Below are 18,227 nucleotides of genomic sequence, written 5' to 3'. Positions count from 1 at the left end.
AAAGTGCGCAACCTGACGAAAACATCATAACATAAATGAAAAATAAGGTTTCAGTAACAAGCAATAGCAACACTAAAGGCCTTTACACACTGTACTAGCAGTAATCTTGCAGTTTCTCCTCATACCACACTGTGCTAGATGGGTCTATTCATTCTGAGCCATGTTAGAGTGTGCAATGAATGCATGGTGAATCGTTGCCCCACAATGTAAATGAGGAAAATATGCATGCAATGTCCACGCTCACGTTTCGTCAATGCTGCGAAACAAAAACTAGCTGTAGAGCCACCACTGTGCCTCCTCTCATGCAGTATTATCAGGGCTGTCAATTGATTAAAATATTTAATCGCAAATTAATCTCACATTCCTTATCTGTTGAAAATGTACCTTAAAGTCTGTACCTTGTCATGTATTTAATCCTCTTATCAACATGGGAGTGGAAAAATATGCTGCTTTATGTAAATGTATGTATATATTTATTATTGTAAATCATTTAACAACACAAAACAATGACAGATATTGTCCAGAAACCCTCACAGGTACTGCATTTAGCATAAAACAATATGCTCCAATCATAACATGGCAAACTGCAGCCCAACAGGCAACAACAGCTGTCAGTGTGTCAGTGTGCTGACTTGACTATGACTTGCCCCAAACTGCATGTGATTATCATAAAGTGGGCATGTCTGTAAAGGGGAGACTCGTGGGTACCCATAGAACCCATTTACATTCACTGATCTGGAGGTCAGAGGTCAAGGGACCCCTTTGGAAATGGACATGACAGTTTTAACAAGCTAGTATGACATGGTTGGTACTGATGGATTCATCAGGTTTTCTAGTTTCATATGATACCAGTATCTTCACTCTAGATCTAAAACTGAGCCCATTACAATCTAAAAATCACAAGTTGCATTAATGCGTTAAAGAAATTAGTGGCGTTAAAACAAATTTGCGTTGACGTGTTAACTTTCACAGCCCTAATTATTACAATTAGTTGGTTTGTAGACGTGGGCTGCAGTATCAGTCACATTGTGAGATATGCATGTCGTCCTACGCAAAAGTCTTTATACTTGTTCCGAATGGTCTCACTACAAGCCTGCCATTATAGCCTCCTCCTGACTGCTTCTGATTGCCTTCTCGATCTATCTCAAAGAATTCTGTGTCTTCTGTGCGTCTTTGTGGTCCTGACGTAGGGGCAGCGGTGCACAATTTGGGACAGACAATCAGTTGTACCAGTTGAACAAAAAGTGCCGCAATAAGTTTGAAGAAGATTTTAAAAGAGAGTTTGAGAGAGATCAGTTCAAACACTGCCTACTTTCACACCTCTACACACCTAGCCAATTGGTGCGTAAAAAGTGTATGATAGAAAGTTACAAAAAATGGAAATCGGAGAGAGGTTTCAGATGCTGTTACAATTCAACAAGCACTTTGTTTTTGATGCATACCGAGGCCTGGACTAGGGCTGACCCGAATGCTTCGAAGCTTCAACCGTTGCCATGGTAATCAACCTCCAAATCAGTACTCGAATGATTCAGTTTTTTTTTGCTTTTGTTTGTATATATATAAGTATGTAATAATAATGTACAAATCCCAAAATAGCCCATGAAATAAGTAATAAATAATAATAATAATAATAACCCCACAACATTATTCATTATTCATATTCAACATGGATTATAGAGGGATATCACTGTTTGGCACTGTCCTGGGCACTGAAACGGGGGATATGGAGACAGACAGACAGAAGAACATGTCAGCCTGCTGCACCGTGCCGCGCCGCGTCGCGAAGCTTCGGATACCGTTGAATATTTCTCACCGAAGCTTCGTAGCCCAAAAAATGGTATTCGGGACAGCCCTAGCCTAGACACTGACAGAATATTGACGCAGTCTGTGTTTGGTTGTCAAAGCTCTAAATTGGCAGTCAGTGGATGAGTCTAACATGCCGGGTTATGATTGAAAATAAATAGTTTGTACTGCATGTTGTCCGACATCTTTGGAAGGCAAATGTGTTTAAAGGTGCTCAACACGGAATTCATAGCATATCTATTGCTCTGAACATGGCCGTGGCTGAACCGGCAGCTCGCAGCTAACGCTGCTAACAGCGCTAACAGTGCAAACAACGGCAACAGTGCAAATCAGGGGCACTATTTTCGTGATATAAGAGAAGAAAGTTTCCAAACGAGCCGCCATGTTGGTTCAGGTTTGAAAGCTGTGAGCAGCAGGTGCTTAGTGCTCAGGTGCCCAGTGTCTCATGGCAGCCCATTAAGCGCCTAATGCTGGGAAATGAGGCGATCCCTCGCAATAGCCCCCCCCCCCACCTCCCCTGTTGACGTTGTACCATTACAGTGAGATCTAAGACCACCGTGTGGGATTGATAACTCATTCTCTCACCCCTGTCAACTTTCATGTGTGACATCACAAAACTGCACAGTCTACAGTGGCCTCAAAGCCCAGACACACCAAAAATAACTCTCCACACCAGCAGGCGGTGCTAGTCTGTATTCATCATTCAAAAACAAAATATCCGTGTGTTCGAATGAGATGAAGATGACACATGAGAAGAGCCTTCTGTGTTTCTCCTCTTGACTTTACTCGTTGGCTTGCTTTCCTCACCTCCGTTTCACTTCTCGTGCACTGATTCGTTTAAGCTGAACAGCCAATCAGAGTGATTTCTCTCACTGATGGGCTCCGCCACAGATTCAACATTCGGAAAGCCTCCGACACGAGCAGACTAGAGCCGACGCCGCGACGGTGCACCGCAAAAACTAGGCCAACAGTTGCTCGCCGACTGTCCGACAGCCCGCCGTCGCCTTGGTGTGTCAGGGCCTTTAAAGCATACAGACCAATGAATAAATGAGCAATAAGCACCTTCATTACTACATAAATCTAATAACTGTACTAAAATAAGATTGATGATTGAAGAATTTGCCTCTGGTTTTCTTGTGTTTCAGCTCTGCACTAATGCCAGAATGGAGGAAAGTGTTAGGAGGAGTATATTAAGCTACTGACAGAGTGTAATAAGAAATCACACAGATCGACTGGGATGCATTGTCACCATTCCCAACAAGCTCTGTATTAGACTCGCTACACAAGACTTGGATTGAACTACGTCTGTATTCAGTGCCAGACCGTTTTCACACTGAAATCTGCCAGAAAAATAGGCTTGTGTTTTCAAGGCAGAAATATATCTGTGTGTGTGTGTGTGTGTGTGTGTGTGTGTTTCTCTCTCTCTCTCTCTCAGAGAGCTAATTATTTCTCCCCCGTTTAGAGCCAACTGTTTCTGTCATCTGTCTCTGTAATGACCTCTGCAAGATGTGCATGCATGCACACACACCCCACTCTCTCAGTTTTTCTACTACAAACACACACAGCACAAAACCCTCACCAACACTCACACACACAGACTTGTAGAGAAACCGTAGATATACACACAGCATGGACGCACATGCAACAGATCTGTCTATTATTCAGAATAGCACTAGCAGTTGTTAGGGGGTCAGACTGAGGCTGTCTCTCCTGAGCTATCCCTGTAGTCCCACAGTAGTGCTGACACAATAGTTGATAAATTGATTATTAATTAACACAAAATGCATTCACAAGAATTGTGATAACCAATTAACCACTTAGCCCTGAAACAATTAGTCAACTGACAGACAATTAATTACAGTATTTTGATCAATGTACCGTTTTTATTGTATTCAAGCAAAAACTATAAACATTCACTGGTTCCAACAATTCAAATGTGAGTTTTCCTGTGTCTTTCATTTAGTAACATTTTCTGATATTTTATAGAGCAAACAATTAGGAGCAGTGTGTAGGCTTTTGTGGCATCAGCGGTGAGGTTTGCGGTGAGGTATTCAGTTGGTTGCAGATTGCAACCAACTGGAAACCTCCCCCACCCCACCCCTCCCTTTCCAAGTGCGTAGAAGAACCTGCGTGGCCTTCAGGTGCATTCGCGCGCACCAAATTCAATCTGCAACTTCAACGTAAAAGTAGCGTAGGTCATTTGGAGCAGACTTTGGTTTGTCCGTTCTAGGCTACTGTAGAAACATAGCAGAGCAACATGGCGGACTCCGTGAAGAGGACCCGCTCCCCAAAGAACGTATATTGCCAAGTAGTGAAAGTCAATTGTTCGTTCCATTGCAACATCATCAAAGCAAAGTTACGCTTCCTTCATTTTGGACTGATAAGCGACTACCGGATGCCAGTAAGACATGCCGTAAAAAAGAAAAACAAAATAATTTCTATTCTGTTGTCATATTCTACCGAAATGGCCTGTGTTGAAAAATAAAATGATATAAATATAATGCATGTTTTCAGTCCAAAAAGGTGGCAGTGGCTGTTTCGCCTCTTTGCTTCTATACTCTTTGCGTTCCCTATGTAGATATAACGGCCCATTCTAAGCTAACGAAAACAACGATTCTTAGTTTCAGTTGTTTAAACACTAATGAAAACATACTTATGAATATTATTTCTGACAATAAATCCCCCTAAACCCTAAATGCTGGTCCTTTAAGTGAGACAGTAGTTCAATCGTTTTATCAAGGACTAATGCCACAATCTTTACATTAATTTCTGTTTCCAGCTTCTCAAATGTGAAGATCTGCTGCTTTCCTCTGGTTATACATCAAATATCGTTGGCTTGTGGACTGTTGTTTGGACAAAATAAACAAATAAGTGATGTCAACTTGTTGTCTTGATGTCGGAAATTGTGATGTTCATTTTGTGCTATACTCTGACATTTTGTGATGAACAATGATTTAATTAAAAGCTGCAGCTAATAATTACTATGATTACTGATTATTCAGTTGATTCTCTGTTTTAATTAAGTGATTGGTTTATAGCTGCTGAAAAATAAATGCCCACACCAACAAATCCCAAGCTAACCACAACCCAACAAGCACGTAATGGCAACCTGTTGCTTTAGGACTGGGTATGAATGGAAAAGAAATGTAATGAGCTACAGATTACCAGCAAATCAATGTTACCAAAATTGTCCATTAGTAAATACTATACTTGTCAGTTATGTTCTTTAGTTTTCTGATAGATTGTTCATTTTAGATTTTTGATGTATTTCATTCTGTAATATTTGACATTTACTGTTCAGTACAAATCTTCTTCAGCCTTTTGTCTTGAAATCTTTTTTCATGTAGAGGGAACCAAAATGAGCCCTACTTTGCAGTTATTTATGCTTATGGTTAATATACTGATTTTTCCATGAACCTCAGACCTACAGTATGAGGAATAGATGAGGCTAGAAGGAGTGGCCTGCCATCTTTATGCTCACACACACACACACACACACCGTAAAACAAAGGTGCCTCACAGAATCCTGATCTTTTTGGCTCTTTGGGACTATTCAAGCAGTTGCAACCACTTTTTATAATTTGCAGGACTAAACCCTAATGTATGACAACAGCACCCTAAAAGATATGCGATAGCTAACCAATTCTGCACTCAAATCCTGATTGGCTTGTAAAAAGTCCAAGGCGAATAAATAAATCTCCTGACTGAAACCAGAACGGTTGGATCTTAGGTTGACTTCTTAGGTTGTAGGCCAACATTAAGTAGTAAGTTAGTAACTCCAACTTCATGTCATCATGTTGGCCCATATCATGCGCTCTCATCTTTGACTCTCATTTGAATTGTAAAACTGAAATGCGATGCAGGAGGTTATGTGGTCATGCTTTTAGCATCAAACAGATATTCAAAAACAAGTCTGTCTGCCTCTAACCAAGAGAAAGTTATTCATTTCATTCATTCATTCATTCCTTTCATCCTGTCTCAATTACTCTAACTCCTCTCACTCTATGCTACATGTTATACTACTGTAGAAATGAAAAACGTAATCATCTGCGACTGATTCAAATTGCAGCTTTACATTTCAAACGATTCAAAAGCTTTTAATTAAAAAGAACACATACTGTAACCCCTGTTTTGCCCAGCTTTTTTACTTGAGATCTTGTGACCTTGGTAGGGCTGTCCTCAACCAAAGAAATTCTTAATCTACCAACACTCATACGATTTTGTCGACTAATCGATTTATTTGATTTAATCGGCAGATCTGTAAAACTTGAGTTTCTCCACAAAGTTTCATACAAAAGCACCACTTTAAATGTTGTGCTTACCAGAGATGATCATAAGTTTCTTGGAAATAAGTCATTCAGCATGAAAAAAGCATAAAAAAATGACTAATGGACTAAAGAAATCTTAGTCGACCAAGACCAAAATGAATAATCGACTAATCAATTAAGAGGAGGAAGCCCAACAGACCTTGGAAAGCAAACTGAAAACTGAGAGATACGTAACTCCATCCTTTTTTTTGTCAAACTATATTTCTGAAATCTTAAAGCTTCAGTAGTCAGTATATTTCTGGCATCATCGGGCAAAAAAACCCATAATAATCTTTCAGCATATTGTAATTCAAGTGTTCTGAGAGAAAACTAGACTTCTGCTCCTCCTCATGGCTCTGTTTTCAGGCTTTAGAACATCTAGCCCGTGATGGGAGACTTTGTCCATATGTGGTATGGTCTTGTCCATTGTTATAATTACTGAGCCAAGCAGAATGCAGCATCATGTATCCCTCAAGTAGAAAGTGCCATGCAGTAGACAGCAGTGCAAGTAGCACAATGTTTTGCTCCTATTATTATCAAAAGACAAAAAAATGAAAATTGTATGGGGACACAAACTGAGTAGAATAGTGCGGTGCTTGTTGCCTCCCGTTGCAGACAACATGGTTCCCATCCAGCTCTATATGGTATGACATGTCTGTCATCAACTCTCTTACCTGGTTGTCAAACTTCAGTGACTGTGTGCCCACAATGAACCGTATGGCATCAGTCTCAGCTGTCTGGGCAGTCAGTGCTCGAGCCTGCAAAGTAGACACCAAATAACATGATGGTCCATTTACATAGAGACGTTTTCATGAAGAATAGAAGAGAATGTGTACAAAATCAATATATTCCTCTCTGCAGACTAACACTGGAACAGAGAATAGAAGAGCTAAGAGTTGCTAGAAGTGGAATAGAATAGAATAGAATAGAATAGAATAGAATAGAATAGAATAGAGGTAGCTTTACCTCACTCGGCTGAATAGTAATGAATGGTGTGACAGTACCTGGAACTCCAGACCATAAATGACAGGAGCGTCGTCCTCCATTCTTCAGTCTGTTTCCAGAGTAAGAGCTTTCTAGTCTTTCTTATTTTGATCTTTTAAACGTCGTCTCACGATGAACGCACTGCACACATACAACTGTTCTCCGTACACGTACTGCACTAAACACAACAACACAGCAGCTGCACTTCCGCGATTCAAAAACTGAAGCGTGCGACTAAAATGCGTAAAGACAGTCGTGTAACGTTGTATAGGCTGTTTAAAGTACGTAAAAGAAGCCAAGAATACTAAAACACCACGGTATGAAATCTGTCTGCTCTGGGATACCGTACATGTAGCGTTCCTTTGGAGCTGCGCATGCGCACTAGCGTCCTATCTGTCAGTCTGCAGAGTGAGGTGAGAGACATCATCAGTGAGGTGAGACATATCACCGGGTTTGGGTTTGGGTTTCATTTCTTGTCTGTCTCTTCGTAGTGCTATGGATAGAACGGTGGTATGTTTCTCGTGTCGACAGCTATTAGTCCAGCATGTATTGAACATTTGCGACCAGCTGCTCAGCTAAGTTAGCGGCTAACGTAGCATTAGCAAGCTAGCCAGTAGCAAACAGACAGCAGTCCTCCTTTGATATGTCGGCTAACAGCTCTCTGGTGACAGGACGTAAAGCATGAATACAAGGCGTGAAAGTGACTCGTTCTTTGTAGCTGTAACGTGAGCTCAATGCTGACGATAAGAACGTGTAAAAGTACCGTGTGATGCTGACAGGAAGTAAGCCAAGTGACTAAGAGAACTGCGGCAGTGTTGATCAGTAACGGTCAGAAGATCAGCTGGTCACTGTTGATATGTGATATGAAAGGCCAATGTGGTTTATTGCTATGTTGAATTGTCAGGAGCAGTAAGATGGATAGTGGGGAGGCTCCTGCTCAGCGGCCAGTCACCTTGGACATCACAGTGGAAGATGGAACCAAGGAAGCCCCAGACCCTCCGGAGCCAACCAGCAGCCACACTCCCTCCAGAGACCACCTCGTCCCCCAGGTAGACAGCATCGACTTGGGCGTGGAGTTTGCCACCCCTCAGGAGGACAGCAGCGCTACGCCTTCAGAGAGCCTGATGGACAAGCTCAACGACCAGATGATGGAGAGCGTCATGATTTCTGACTCCCCTAATAACAGCGAGGAGGACGATGCGGCTCCCATCGACTCCTTTCTGGATGGAGGAGAGGAGGAAGAGGAAGCACAAGAGACATCAGGCGACAAAGAGGAACAAAGTGAAATTGGACAGAATACAACTGAGATTAAAGTTTCAACAGAGGAACAGGAGAAATGTGGTTCTGTGGAGAAAGTGGACGAGGACACAGAGGAGCAGACAGACACACAAGAGCAAGTCACAGTCTGTGTTTCAGCTCAAGCTGACGCAGAGAGCCCATCTGATCTTAAAAGTGGGGAGCCAGCACCACAGGAAGCTAAAGGGACGAGCCCTAAAGACGAACCTGTGCCGGTGTGCACCATATTCAGCCATGGCACCCAGCCGAAGTCTCTGGTGCCAGATGGCTTCCAGCCCACCCTCATCAAGTCCCCCAGCTTTAGCATGGGGAGTGGTGGAGGAAGCGATGGAGCAGTGACCCCCAGCAAGTTGACGGCGCCCCTCGTGTGCCAGCCCAGCCCCAGCCTCAGTAAGTTCTTCACTGACAATGGACAGGTCAATCCAGCCTCTGACTTCTTTGATTCCTTTACCGCCCCCTCCTCCTTCATCTCTGTTTCAAACCCAAATGCTGAGATGTCTCCTGGCCCCAGCCCAGCGCCCATAGCCCCCACCCCTGAGCGCCAGCTCTCTTCCACCTCCTCCTCCATCTCCACCCCCGGAGGACCTCTGGACTCTGGTGCTCCCACCCCTAGTTCAGTGTTCGGCCCTGCCCCTACTGAATCCACCGCCAAGGTCCATCCTCCTCCACCCCAAGCAGCCCCAGCTCCAACCCAAGCCCCCGTCCCCGCCCCCGCCCCAGCCACTCAGCCGCAGCCCTTCAACCAGCTTCAGGCTGTGTTCTCGGGCAGCGATGACCCATTTGCGACGGCGCTGAGCTTGAGTGAGGTGGACCGGCGCCATGATGCCTGGCTGCCATCTGAGGAGACCAGGAAGGTGTTGATCTCTGTGGCCACCCAGCAGTACAGCCCTGCCTATGTGGAGACCAACAGACTCACCATGCCTGGACTCAAGTTTGACAACCTGCAGGTAGGAAAAGCACTTACAGTCGGCAGTAAAATACTTATCATACAACATATGTCTTTAGAAAGCCCTGGGAGCAATTTCTCCTCTCACAGTATGTCTTCCATATTGTAAAATATGTTGGAGGTGGATACCTTTTCTTAAAAGGGAACTCCACTCCACCATTGTTACACTGAAGTTCACTCTACTCATCATGGGTCGTACTACTCAGCCCGTAAAAACAATTGTTTGGGCTTACACACTGTCAGTGTAGTAAATGGCTAAATGAGGCTGGTGACAGTGACTAGCATGGTTAGCTAAAGTTAGCTTGAGTGGGAGGCTGCTGCAGTAGTCATACATTATCAGCATCAGACTGTCGTCTCCATCTAAATCTTAGCCTAGCCTGGCTATTAACAGGTTGGTTATTTACAGACAACACTTAGCCTACTGATACCTGGTGATTCAACCAAATATGTAAAGATGTCCGAATAAGCAAATTCCAGCCACTGTGTTGGGTCATTGATCCAATTGACTGGGGAATACTGAAGGGGCATGCTGGCACACAGGTCAAACTTAAAGGCAGGGTTGCCGATGTTCTCCAGTATACACTATTTGTTCTATTGGTTGAAATGGTCGTTACACTCCTTCCTCTCTCCGCTCTGTGTCTGTGAAGTAGTTACGATGCGGCGGTGCTCGTGCATGTGTGTATGGGGCGTTGCCTTGGAAGGATACCTGAGGGGAGGGTGGGGGTTTAGACAGAGCTCCTGAGGCGATGTTACTTTCAAATTATGCTAGCTTTCCAACATCTTCGACCCTATCTTTAGTTTATTATCGCGAATGCTCAGGTTCAGGCAAGGTCACAAAATAATTTTGACACAAAATGTCAAAATAAGGGCCCATCGCAAGTATTGAGAGCCCAAGTTTTGTGAGCCCACTTTTAATTTGCTCTGACCAACCGTCCAAACCCCCAAAACACTTTAATTAAAATTGATATGAAACACAGAAAATCAGCAAATCGTCACATTCAAGAAGCTCGAACCTTAGAATATTTGCCATTTTTGCTTGATATCAACCATATTGTTGCTTAATAATAATAATAAGAGAATCGCCTCTTCAATAATTAATAAATTGTTTCAGCACTAGTGATATTACATTTGATAACAACACTTAGCTCTAATCAGAAGGCTTTGATACATTCTCTGTGAAAAACACTAGGACCCAAGGTAACAATGCTAATGATGGGAACGCTTACAAGGCATATTTTCGTGCTTTTAGTTGTGCATTGTTTTAAAGATTGCAGTGATATGTTAACCCTTACCATCACCTCTTTTTTAGAGGGGCAGGGGTGGGGGGCAGGTGGTGTTCAGGGGTAGATAAAAAGTCAACGGTAGATGTCACATAGAAGTGGTGTACATCATATCAAAGCTGGAAACTTGAAGAATAATTTGAGATGCAGTTCAGCACTGTGTCAAGTTGTTCTAGTCATTAATGAGAAATAAAAATGAATTAATAAATGAATGAATTAAGATAAATTGTGAAAGTGTATAAGAGTGTAGAACATGATGATATGAGTTTGTGATGATCATCCCCATCATGCTCTATTATGTCTCATAAATTGTTGCAACAATTTTCGGGTTGATACCATACCACCACAGATTTGGTGCTAAATGTTAACATTTTTTTTATCACTGGAGAGTTGATAGAAGTGATTAATAATCCCTCCGAAATACCACATTAAGACACCAAGACCTTGAGGAACACCATAGAAAAAGACATTATGTGATTTGGGATCAAAAACTTTTGACATTTGGAGATTTCTGCAGGAATTGGATTTTTTCAGCGATTGGATGGCAAGCACTTCTGTTGTGTAAACTGCTCAGAAACCCCCTTATTGTCAATCTAGCTAGGAAAGCCATCCATCCTCTGAATGCTCTAGGTATCTAGTTTGTGGCTGTAAAGTCTCATGAGGCAGTAATTATCCTAGAGGTCACCACAGGTCACTTTATACAGCGAGGTCAAGTTTAAAAAAATGGTCTCATGACAATGAAATAGGGACTAACATCATCACACACACATGAATACAATACAACAACCTCTGAAACGTCTTTCTCCTGCTGTGGCCTAACAGATAGCGTGGAGGCAGTTGTCACTTGTCTATAAGCACACATACTGTACACGCACCCTTCCTTGGCTCATGTGTTACCATATCATGTTTATTTCTCATAAACATCCTCTGAGCTGCTTCAACAGCAACATTTATCCGTAATAACAACCCTGATGAAACACCAATTCACTACATATTTATTCAATTGAATCTTATGGTGTACGTCCACCTCCCCGCTTAGATTGTGTTCATTATCCCTTCAGTGTGTTTGAATGCCTGCTTGAATAAATGAATAAAAACCGAGGATTTTTTTTCCCGTCATCTTGGTGTGTTTTTGCCCACTAAGAGCCGGTTTTCAACAAACAAATTAGACCCACTCTAAAGCTGGATTAAAGATAGCATTTTCTGCAGTGTGTTTTTTTGTTCCCATCCTATTTGGGCTGAATATGCTTTACTGATAGTAATTCTGTCCAAATGTAGGGATGCCCAGATCAAGTTTTTTTGCCCCAGTCCACTTAGAACTTAGGTTGTTAGTATAAATACCAGCATGACAACTCTCAGGGCTCTTTTATTATGGGCTTTTGCATGATGGTAAATTTAAGTGTGTGTGTTTTGCTGCAGGGTGATGCTGTAAAAGACTTGATGCTTCGTTTCCTGGGAGAACCGGCAGCCATGAAGCGTCAGGTCCTCACCGCCAACTCTGTGGAACAGTCCTTCACAGGCCTCAAACGGCTCATCGTAAGTCACTCGCTGTACTCTCTGTGTATGACTAATTTGTTCATGGTCACTTCTGAGGCGCATTCACTGTGTGTCAGTACCTTTACTGATATTGTATGGTCATCATTATTTGAGTTTTTAAGTTTTGCTCATTTATTTTGTCCTTGCATGATTTGCATGCAGTTGGAACAACCTCTTAGCTTTTTCATTCTTGACCCTGGAAGGAAACCGCTGTTGACCTCAAGGTCCATTTACAAGCTTTAAATTTGGTCTGCAGCAGTTGATGAGTTTTTCTTTATCTCCTGATGAGGACCGTTTAATATGGTTGAAAACTCCAGAAGAAGTGATGGTACATATCCACGGGGGCGTTTTTTTATCGCGAGGAATCGCTTCCCTTCCCAGCATTGGCCGCTTGATGGACTGCCGCTAGACACAAGGCGCTCGGCACCTGATTGGACGAACGTTTTCCCTCCGTGGGCTGCTGCTCCCAGCTTTCAAACCTGAACCAACATGGCGGCTCGTTTGGAAACTTTTTTCTCTTATATCACAAAAATAGTTAACCGAAATGTTTCTGAAAACATTTTATGCGAGAATCCCTGCAGTTGATGAATCTGTCTTCATTTTGGATCGACAATGGTTAGTTTAAAAGTTTCTATGGAGTTTCCAGAGGCGACGAGTTGTGCCAGATGCCTGCGGATTTGCATAAAGTAGCTTAGACCTTATGCAAATGAGGAGCGGCCAACGTGACGCCTTGTCTCTCAAATCGCGCTGCCACGCTACCAGAATGCATTGCACGGCTGCTTACTGTACATAGACAATGAATGGAAAGCGTGCAAAGGATGGAGCCTGTGGACATAAGTAAGTGGAACTTGAGATGACAAAACAATGTTTTGTCAGCAGCCTCTTAGCATGTTTAAGTCAAAGCGTATGTTAATAGGAGATTTCATACAACGTGCAACAAAGTGTAATTTACAACAACAATAAGAGGAAAAAAACTTGCAAAATTAGACTTAAAGGGACTATTTGTAACTTCTTACACTCTTATAAATCATTGCGGGTCGGTGTCCCATGCTTGCTCGTGTGTGGCTACGCTGTTCCAACACAAACTACACGGAAACACCAAAAACTCAAAGTTCTATCTGGTGAAGCCCGTCTGTTAAACAGTGTCAACTCTTCCTGCTCCAGCCCCCCGACCACGGTCAGAAGACACAGGGGAGATGTAGCTTTGGTCTCCAGGACCGGAGTCTCTGCTCCTCTGCCTGCTTGCCTTCACTTACACACCGCGCTCGTTCTCACTCGCTCCACTCTCACGTGCATGCGCGCACACTCCACACTGCAGAAGAGTTATTAGCTCTGAGAATATCTAGTGAATGTTCAGTGGACGTTTGTGCAGAAATAACTGCTGCAGCTCCTCCAGACCAACAGAGGTTTCCCGTGTCTTGAGAAGTGACGGGGCTCCGCAGAGAGAAACGTTATCGTCTCCGACCAAAACTCCGGTGTCTCCCCTGTTCCTTCTGACCGTGGCCGGGAGGCTGAAGCTGAAGCAGGAAAACACAGTATCAGCATCGATTCATGGAGAGACCTTCGTCTGGTCAGCTAACATTACTGCCAAGCAGCTGAAATATAGAGTGATATTGTGCTTTTAGCTGACGTGTGTCGCCTCACTGTGTTGAGCGAGCACAAGCGCCAGCAACAGGACGCTGACTTTTGTTGACTTAACGGCCACAGGTGTTGCTGTTAACAAGACATTTCTGATTCTTACAAACAGTCCCTCTAAAAGTTTTACATGACAACAGTGAACGTTTATATAAATTCCCCACCAAAGACACATACATCACACACACACACAAATTTTGAGACTTCAAACCTAACTGTTGGAGGGCACAGCAGCGAGATGAACGCCCTGTTTCTGCTTCTGCTTGCTGCTTCAATGTTATTTCAACAGTGCTGTCTGTCAGCAGCCATCAGGAAGCGATGCTCAGATGCTCTGTGTACATAACATACACTACTAATAAATATGTACTGTAGATCTCAAGAGCTAACACTCAACACTGCACTTCATTGGGTCCTCAGCAATACACCAGCCAAGTGGGAAGTCGATCAGACGAACGGTCGTCAAGAAAATCTAAGGACAGACAGACATACAGACAGAGACTGCTTCCATTTTAGTTAGATGTAAATATTGGATTGGACTCTGTATTGGCAGACACCCAATATAAAGGACTCGGATCGGGAAAAAAAAAGTTGATTAGGACGACCGTAGTAAAAATGCTGTGTTTTGCTTTTTAAGGTTAAATAAGAAAAGGCAGGAACTGCACACACACAACAACTCAAAACAACTTTTATGTTATGTGCATGTGCAGTTGCTTTCTGGGAACATTACCTGACTTTCTGGAGGTAAATGACAAAACCACCGGTGGGTTACAACAGCTTAACATCCCGTGGTTTCTGCAGCTTTTGTGACCTTTTGGCAGTTAGCCGGTACAGTCACTGATTCTCCTGAAACTGCTGGGTGGTGGTCAGGCCTCAGCCGACTGACAACAGTGAATCATTGGTCTCCTTTCTCTTCATATTAACGCTCCTCTGCTATTCTCCCGCCAAGCATAAAAATGCCTGTCTTTCTTTGTGACCGTGCAGTCCTGCCTCATTCCCTCTCCTGCTGCCATCTATCTATCTATCTCTCCAGCCCTCATGCGTTCCCTCCATCATAACTTCTGACCCACAAATGACCCTGAGAGACAGTTGTTATTTAAAACATATGCACGGCAGCAGCAGACAGTGTGATGGAGAGAGGGGAAAGAGGAGAGGAGGAGGAGGAGGGGAGGAGTGGAGTGGAGTGGAGAGATGGAGAGGTGGAGATCCACTCGGCTCACAAGTTCTTTTCTCCTGCTGTGCCCATGTATTATGCATGGGACTGCTGTGCATATTTCAAGGGCCTTCTGGACTTGGTGTATATATACATATATATATATACACACAAGATGGTACTTTCAGCTTGCAGTCAACTGCGCTATATGGTGTGTGCGTGTGCGTGTGCGTGTGCGTGTGCGAGGATCATACGCTGTCTGCCAATTGGTGTGGGTGGCTCCCTAGAGCAAGAGGCAAAGGAAAGGAGAGAGACAGTGAGCCAGAAAGGTACCGTAGGCCTACAGGAGAGATGTCAAGGAATGACAAGCAAAGAAAAAGAGAGAAAGCAAGGTTGTGTGTGAGAGGTATGGAGGGAGAAGAGGGCTTCACCTGGCCCTGAGCACACATTCACACTTTACTTCGGAATGTGGAGAGCTACTGTTGGTTTGAGGTAGGGCTGTCAATCCATTGAAATATTTATTCGTGATTCATCACCCATTTTTTATCTGTTCAAAATGTACCTTAAAGGGAGATTTGTGAAGTATTTAATACTCTTATCAACATGGGAGTGGACAAATATGCTGCTTTATGCAAATGTATGTATATATTTATTATTGGAAATCAATTAACAACACAAAACAATGACAGATATTGTCCAGAAACCCTCACAGGTACTACATTTAGCATAAAACAATATGCTCAGATCATAACATGTCAAACTGCAGCCCAACAGGCAACAACAGCTGTCAGTGTGTCAGTGTGCTGACTTGACTATGACTTGCCCCAAACTGCATGTGATTATCATAAAGTGGGCATGTCTGTAAAGGGGAGACTCGTGGGTACCCATAGAACCCATTTACATTCACTGATCTGGAGGTCAGAGGTCAAGGGACCCCTTTGAAAATTGCCATGACAGTTTTTTCCTCGTCAAAATTTAACGCAAGTTTGGAGCGTTATTTAAAACTTTGACAGCTACAACCTCCGAAAAGACTGATTGCATTAATGCGTTAAAGAAATTAGTCTATGTAGAGCGAGCACAGGCTCGAGCCCGAAGCTGACTTTAGTTGACCACAGGTGTCGCTGTTAACAAGACATTTCTGATTCTTACAAACAGTCCCTTTAAGTAATCGTGACTTAAGTAATCGTGACTTAAGTAATCGCGACTTAAGTATTGTGATAATATTGTATCGCGGGGCCTCTGGTCATTCCCCCCTTTCTGATTATTGCTAAATGTACCACATTTTCAATTTCATATTTTTAAAGTCATGTCATGTAGATACAGGATATACGGGACAACATTTTTTTTTTGTATTTTCACATTAGTGATGGCCATGGTCTTATGTTTCTTTCTTAACAACATTTCAAATGTGTGGAAAATGCTTGGATTTTTCCTTGATGAATATTTAGCTTCTGTGATACATTCCACTCCATGCCCCATTTTGCAAATTTGCACATGATGTCATCAGGCATTACCAAAGACTTTTTTAAAAGCAAGAAAAGCTGTATAATTTGATACTTGTGATCCCTGAAAGGAAATTCTCTTTTCATTCCCCTCTTTTTCACTGGGAAGTCCAAAGGTCAGAGTCGGCTACAGAGCAGCTCTCTGGCTGCTCATTGAGTTTCAGTGTCTTGTTCAACAACACTTCAATAACGCCGGTGATTGCCGACAGAGAGACTTGAACCCAGGGCCTCCAGCTGAAGGACAACATCTCTACTCTGTGCATCACCCAGTGTGGAGCCAACAACTCCTCCTCCCTAATAAGGAGCTGTGTTTGGTCTCGATCAGAGCAGCCCCCGTGTGACGGCTTAGCTGACATAATAATCATTGACTGAGTCACTCCCACTGATGAATGAATCAGACACCATCTGCCTTCTCCATCTACTACCAGATCTACTTGAATTCATATGATTTACTTACCAATAAATTATGAAATATCCAAACTTGGAAGATCAAACAAACTCATAGATCAAAGCTGTCGTAGGTGTTGTAGCTCACTAAGCTGGGAGGGGACGCTGAAATTGAGAAAATCAGGCTGTGCATAAGCAGAACACACACACACACACACACACACACACACACACACACACACACTTACTCACATACATGCACAGGGAAGTGGACATGTCAGTAAGCATGTGGCCATTAAATGTGTAGCCTGGTACAGCTTGATGTTGTCAAGTCAGCTGATCAGTCACATAGAAACTGGGATCCTTTAATTAACACGTGAGCATGTGTGTGTCAACCCTCCTTCCTGTGTGTGATTGTATTCACATGTCAAGGGTGTGAAGTACTGTACCTGTTAGCAAGTTTTAAACACATGTTATGCTATTCTGTGTTTGTTGTCAACTGTGATCATCCTTTGTGTGTGGCCTTTTGCTTGGATGAAGATTATATAGAGCTTTATTCTGCTGTGTGTGTGTGTGTGTGTGTGTGTGCGTGTGCGTGTGCGTGTGCGTGTGTGTACGCGTGTGTGTGTTATAGAGCTCTGCTATGAGCTGGCAGAATGAGTCATGCTGCAGAGCCTGAGTGTGACTGCGCCCACTGCCACCGCACACTCCCTCCCGTTCACATACATACGCACACACACGTGCCCTGAGTACACAAATGAACACTGAATACTAGGGCTGTGTATTGGCAAGAATCTGGCGATACTATAGGTATCATGATACAGAGGTTACGATTCAATATATTGTGATATATTGCGATACTGTAAGCAAGCTATATTGCAAATTTAAGTCTAATTTTACCAAAACTGTAATGTACAAAGAATACACCACCATTCTGGACGGAACAAATGCAAAAATAAATAGATAAATTTAACAATTAATAAAAATAAATGCATAAATAAATAAAAGGGAAAATTAAACAGAATAGTAAATAAATAAGGGAATTAATACAAAGATAAATAAATAAAGAAGCAAATTATAACAGAAATATCAATTTGTTACATTTGATCAATTAATTAATGGCTACATTTATTTTTAATATTAGTTTTGCTACATTTAATGACATTTATTTATGTATCGAGTCATTTATTTATTTATTTATGATTTTGGCAGATTCTGTCTTCCATATACATGAAATCAGAGTAAAAAAAGTTTACTTTTTTATGCATACAGTGGGACCTGCATTTGAATTTATCCCTGTAACAACCAACATCATAGCACTACTTTGAGAGGGCATGTACACTGAGAGGGAGCATCTCTTTGCCAATGCCTGAATTAACCCCTTACCATTCTGCCCCTATT

The 18,227-nt window shown here is 42.6% G+C and overlaps 2 protein-coding genes across 4 annotated transcripts in view; one reads left to right on the top strand and one right to left on the bottom strand.

Annotated features, from left to right (window-relative positions):
• Positions 1–7,308, bottom strand: part of eipr1 (EARP complex and GARP complex interacting protein 1) — an 86,862-nt gene extending 79,554 nt beyond the window's left edge. For both annotated transcript variants that reach the window (XM_074659975.1, XM_074659977.1), the window contains exons 1-2: positions 7,115–7,308; positions 6,785–6,868 (exon numbers count right to left, since the gene is read on the bottom strand). In XM_074659975.1, the coding sequence (XP_074516076.1) occupies positions 6,785–6,868; positions 7,115–7,156 (126 nt within the window). In that variant the 5' untranslated portion in view covers positions 7,157–7,308. The remainder of the gene's footprint in view (positions 1–6,784; positions 6,869–7,114) is intronic.
• Positions 7,309–7,389: 81 nt separating this feature from the next.
• Positions 7,390–18,227, top strand: part of trappc12 (trafficking protein particle complex subunit 12) — a 47,274-nt gene continuing 36,436 nt past the window's right edge. Inside the window, exons 1-3 of one of the 2 annotated variants that reach the window (XM_074659960.1) lie at positions 7,390–7,528; positions 7,999–9,337; positions 12,036–12,152. In XM_074659960.1, coding sequence (XP_074516061.1) covers positions 8,009–9,337; positions 12,036–12,152 — 1,446 coding nt within the window. In that variant the 5' untranslated portion in view covers positions 7,390–7,528; positions 7,999–8,008. The remainder of the gene's footprint in view (positions 7,529–7,998; positions 9,338–12,035; positions 12,153–18,227) is intronic. The other variant, XM_074659961.1, reaches the window with a different exon arrangement.

This window comes from Sebastes fasciatus, chromosome 15 (assembly GCF_043250625.1).
Source record: "Sebastes fasciatus isolate fSebFas1 chromosome 15, fSebFas1.pri, whole genome shotgun sequence".
NCBI classification, from domain to species: domain Eukaryota; kingdom Metazoa; phylum Chordata; class Actinopteri; order Perciformes; family Sebastidae; genus Sebastes; species Sebastes fasciatus.
Note: the sequence above shows the minus strand (reverse complement) of the source record. Positions and strands in the feature narration are given on the sequence as shown.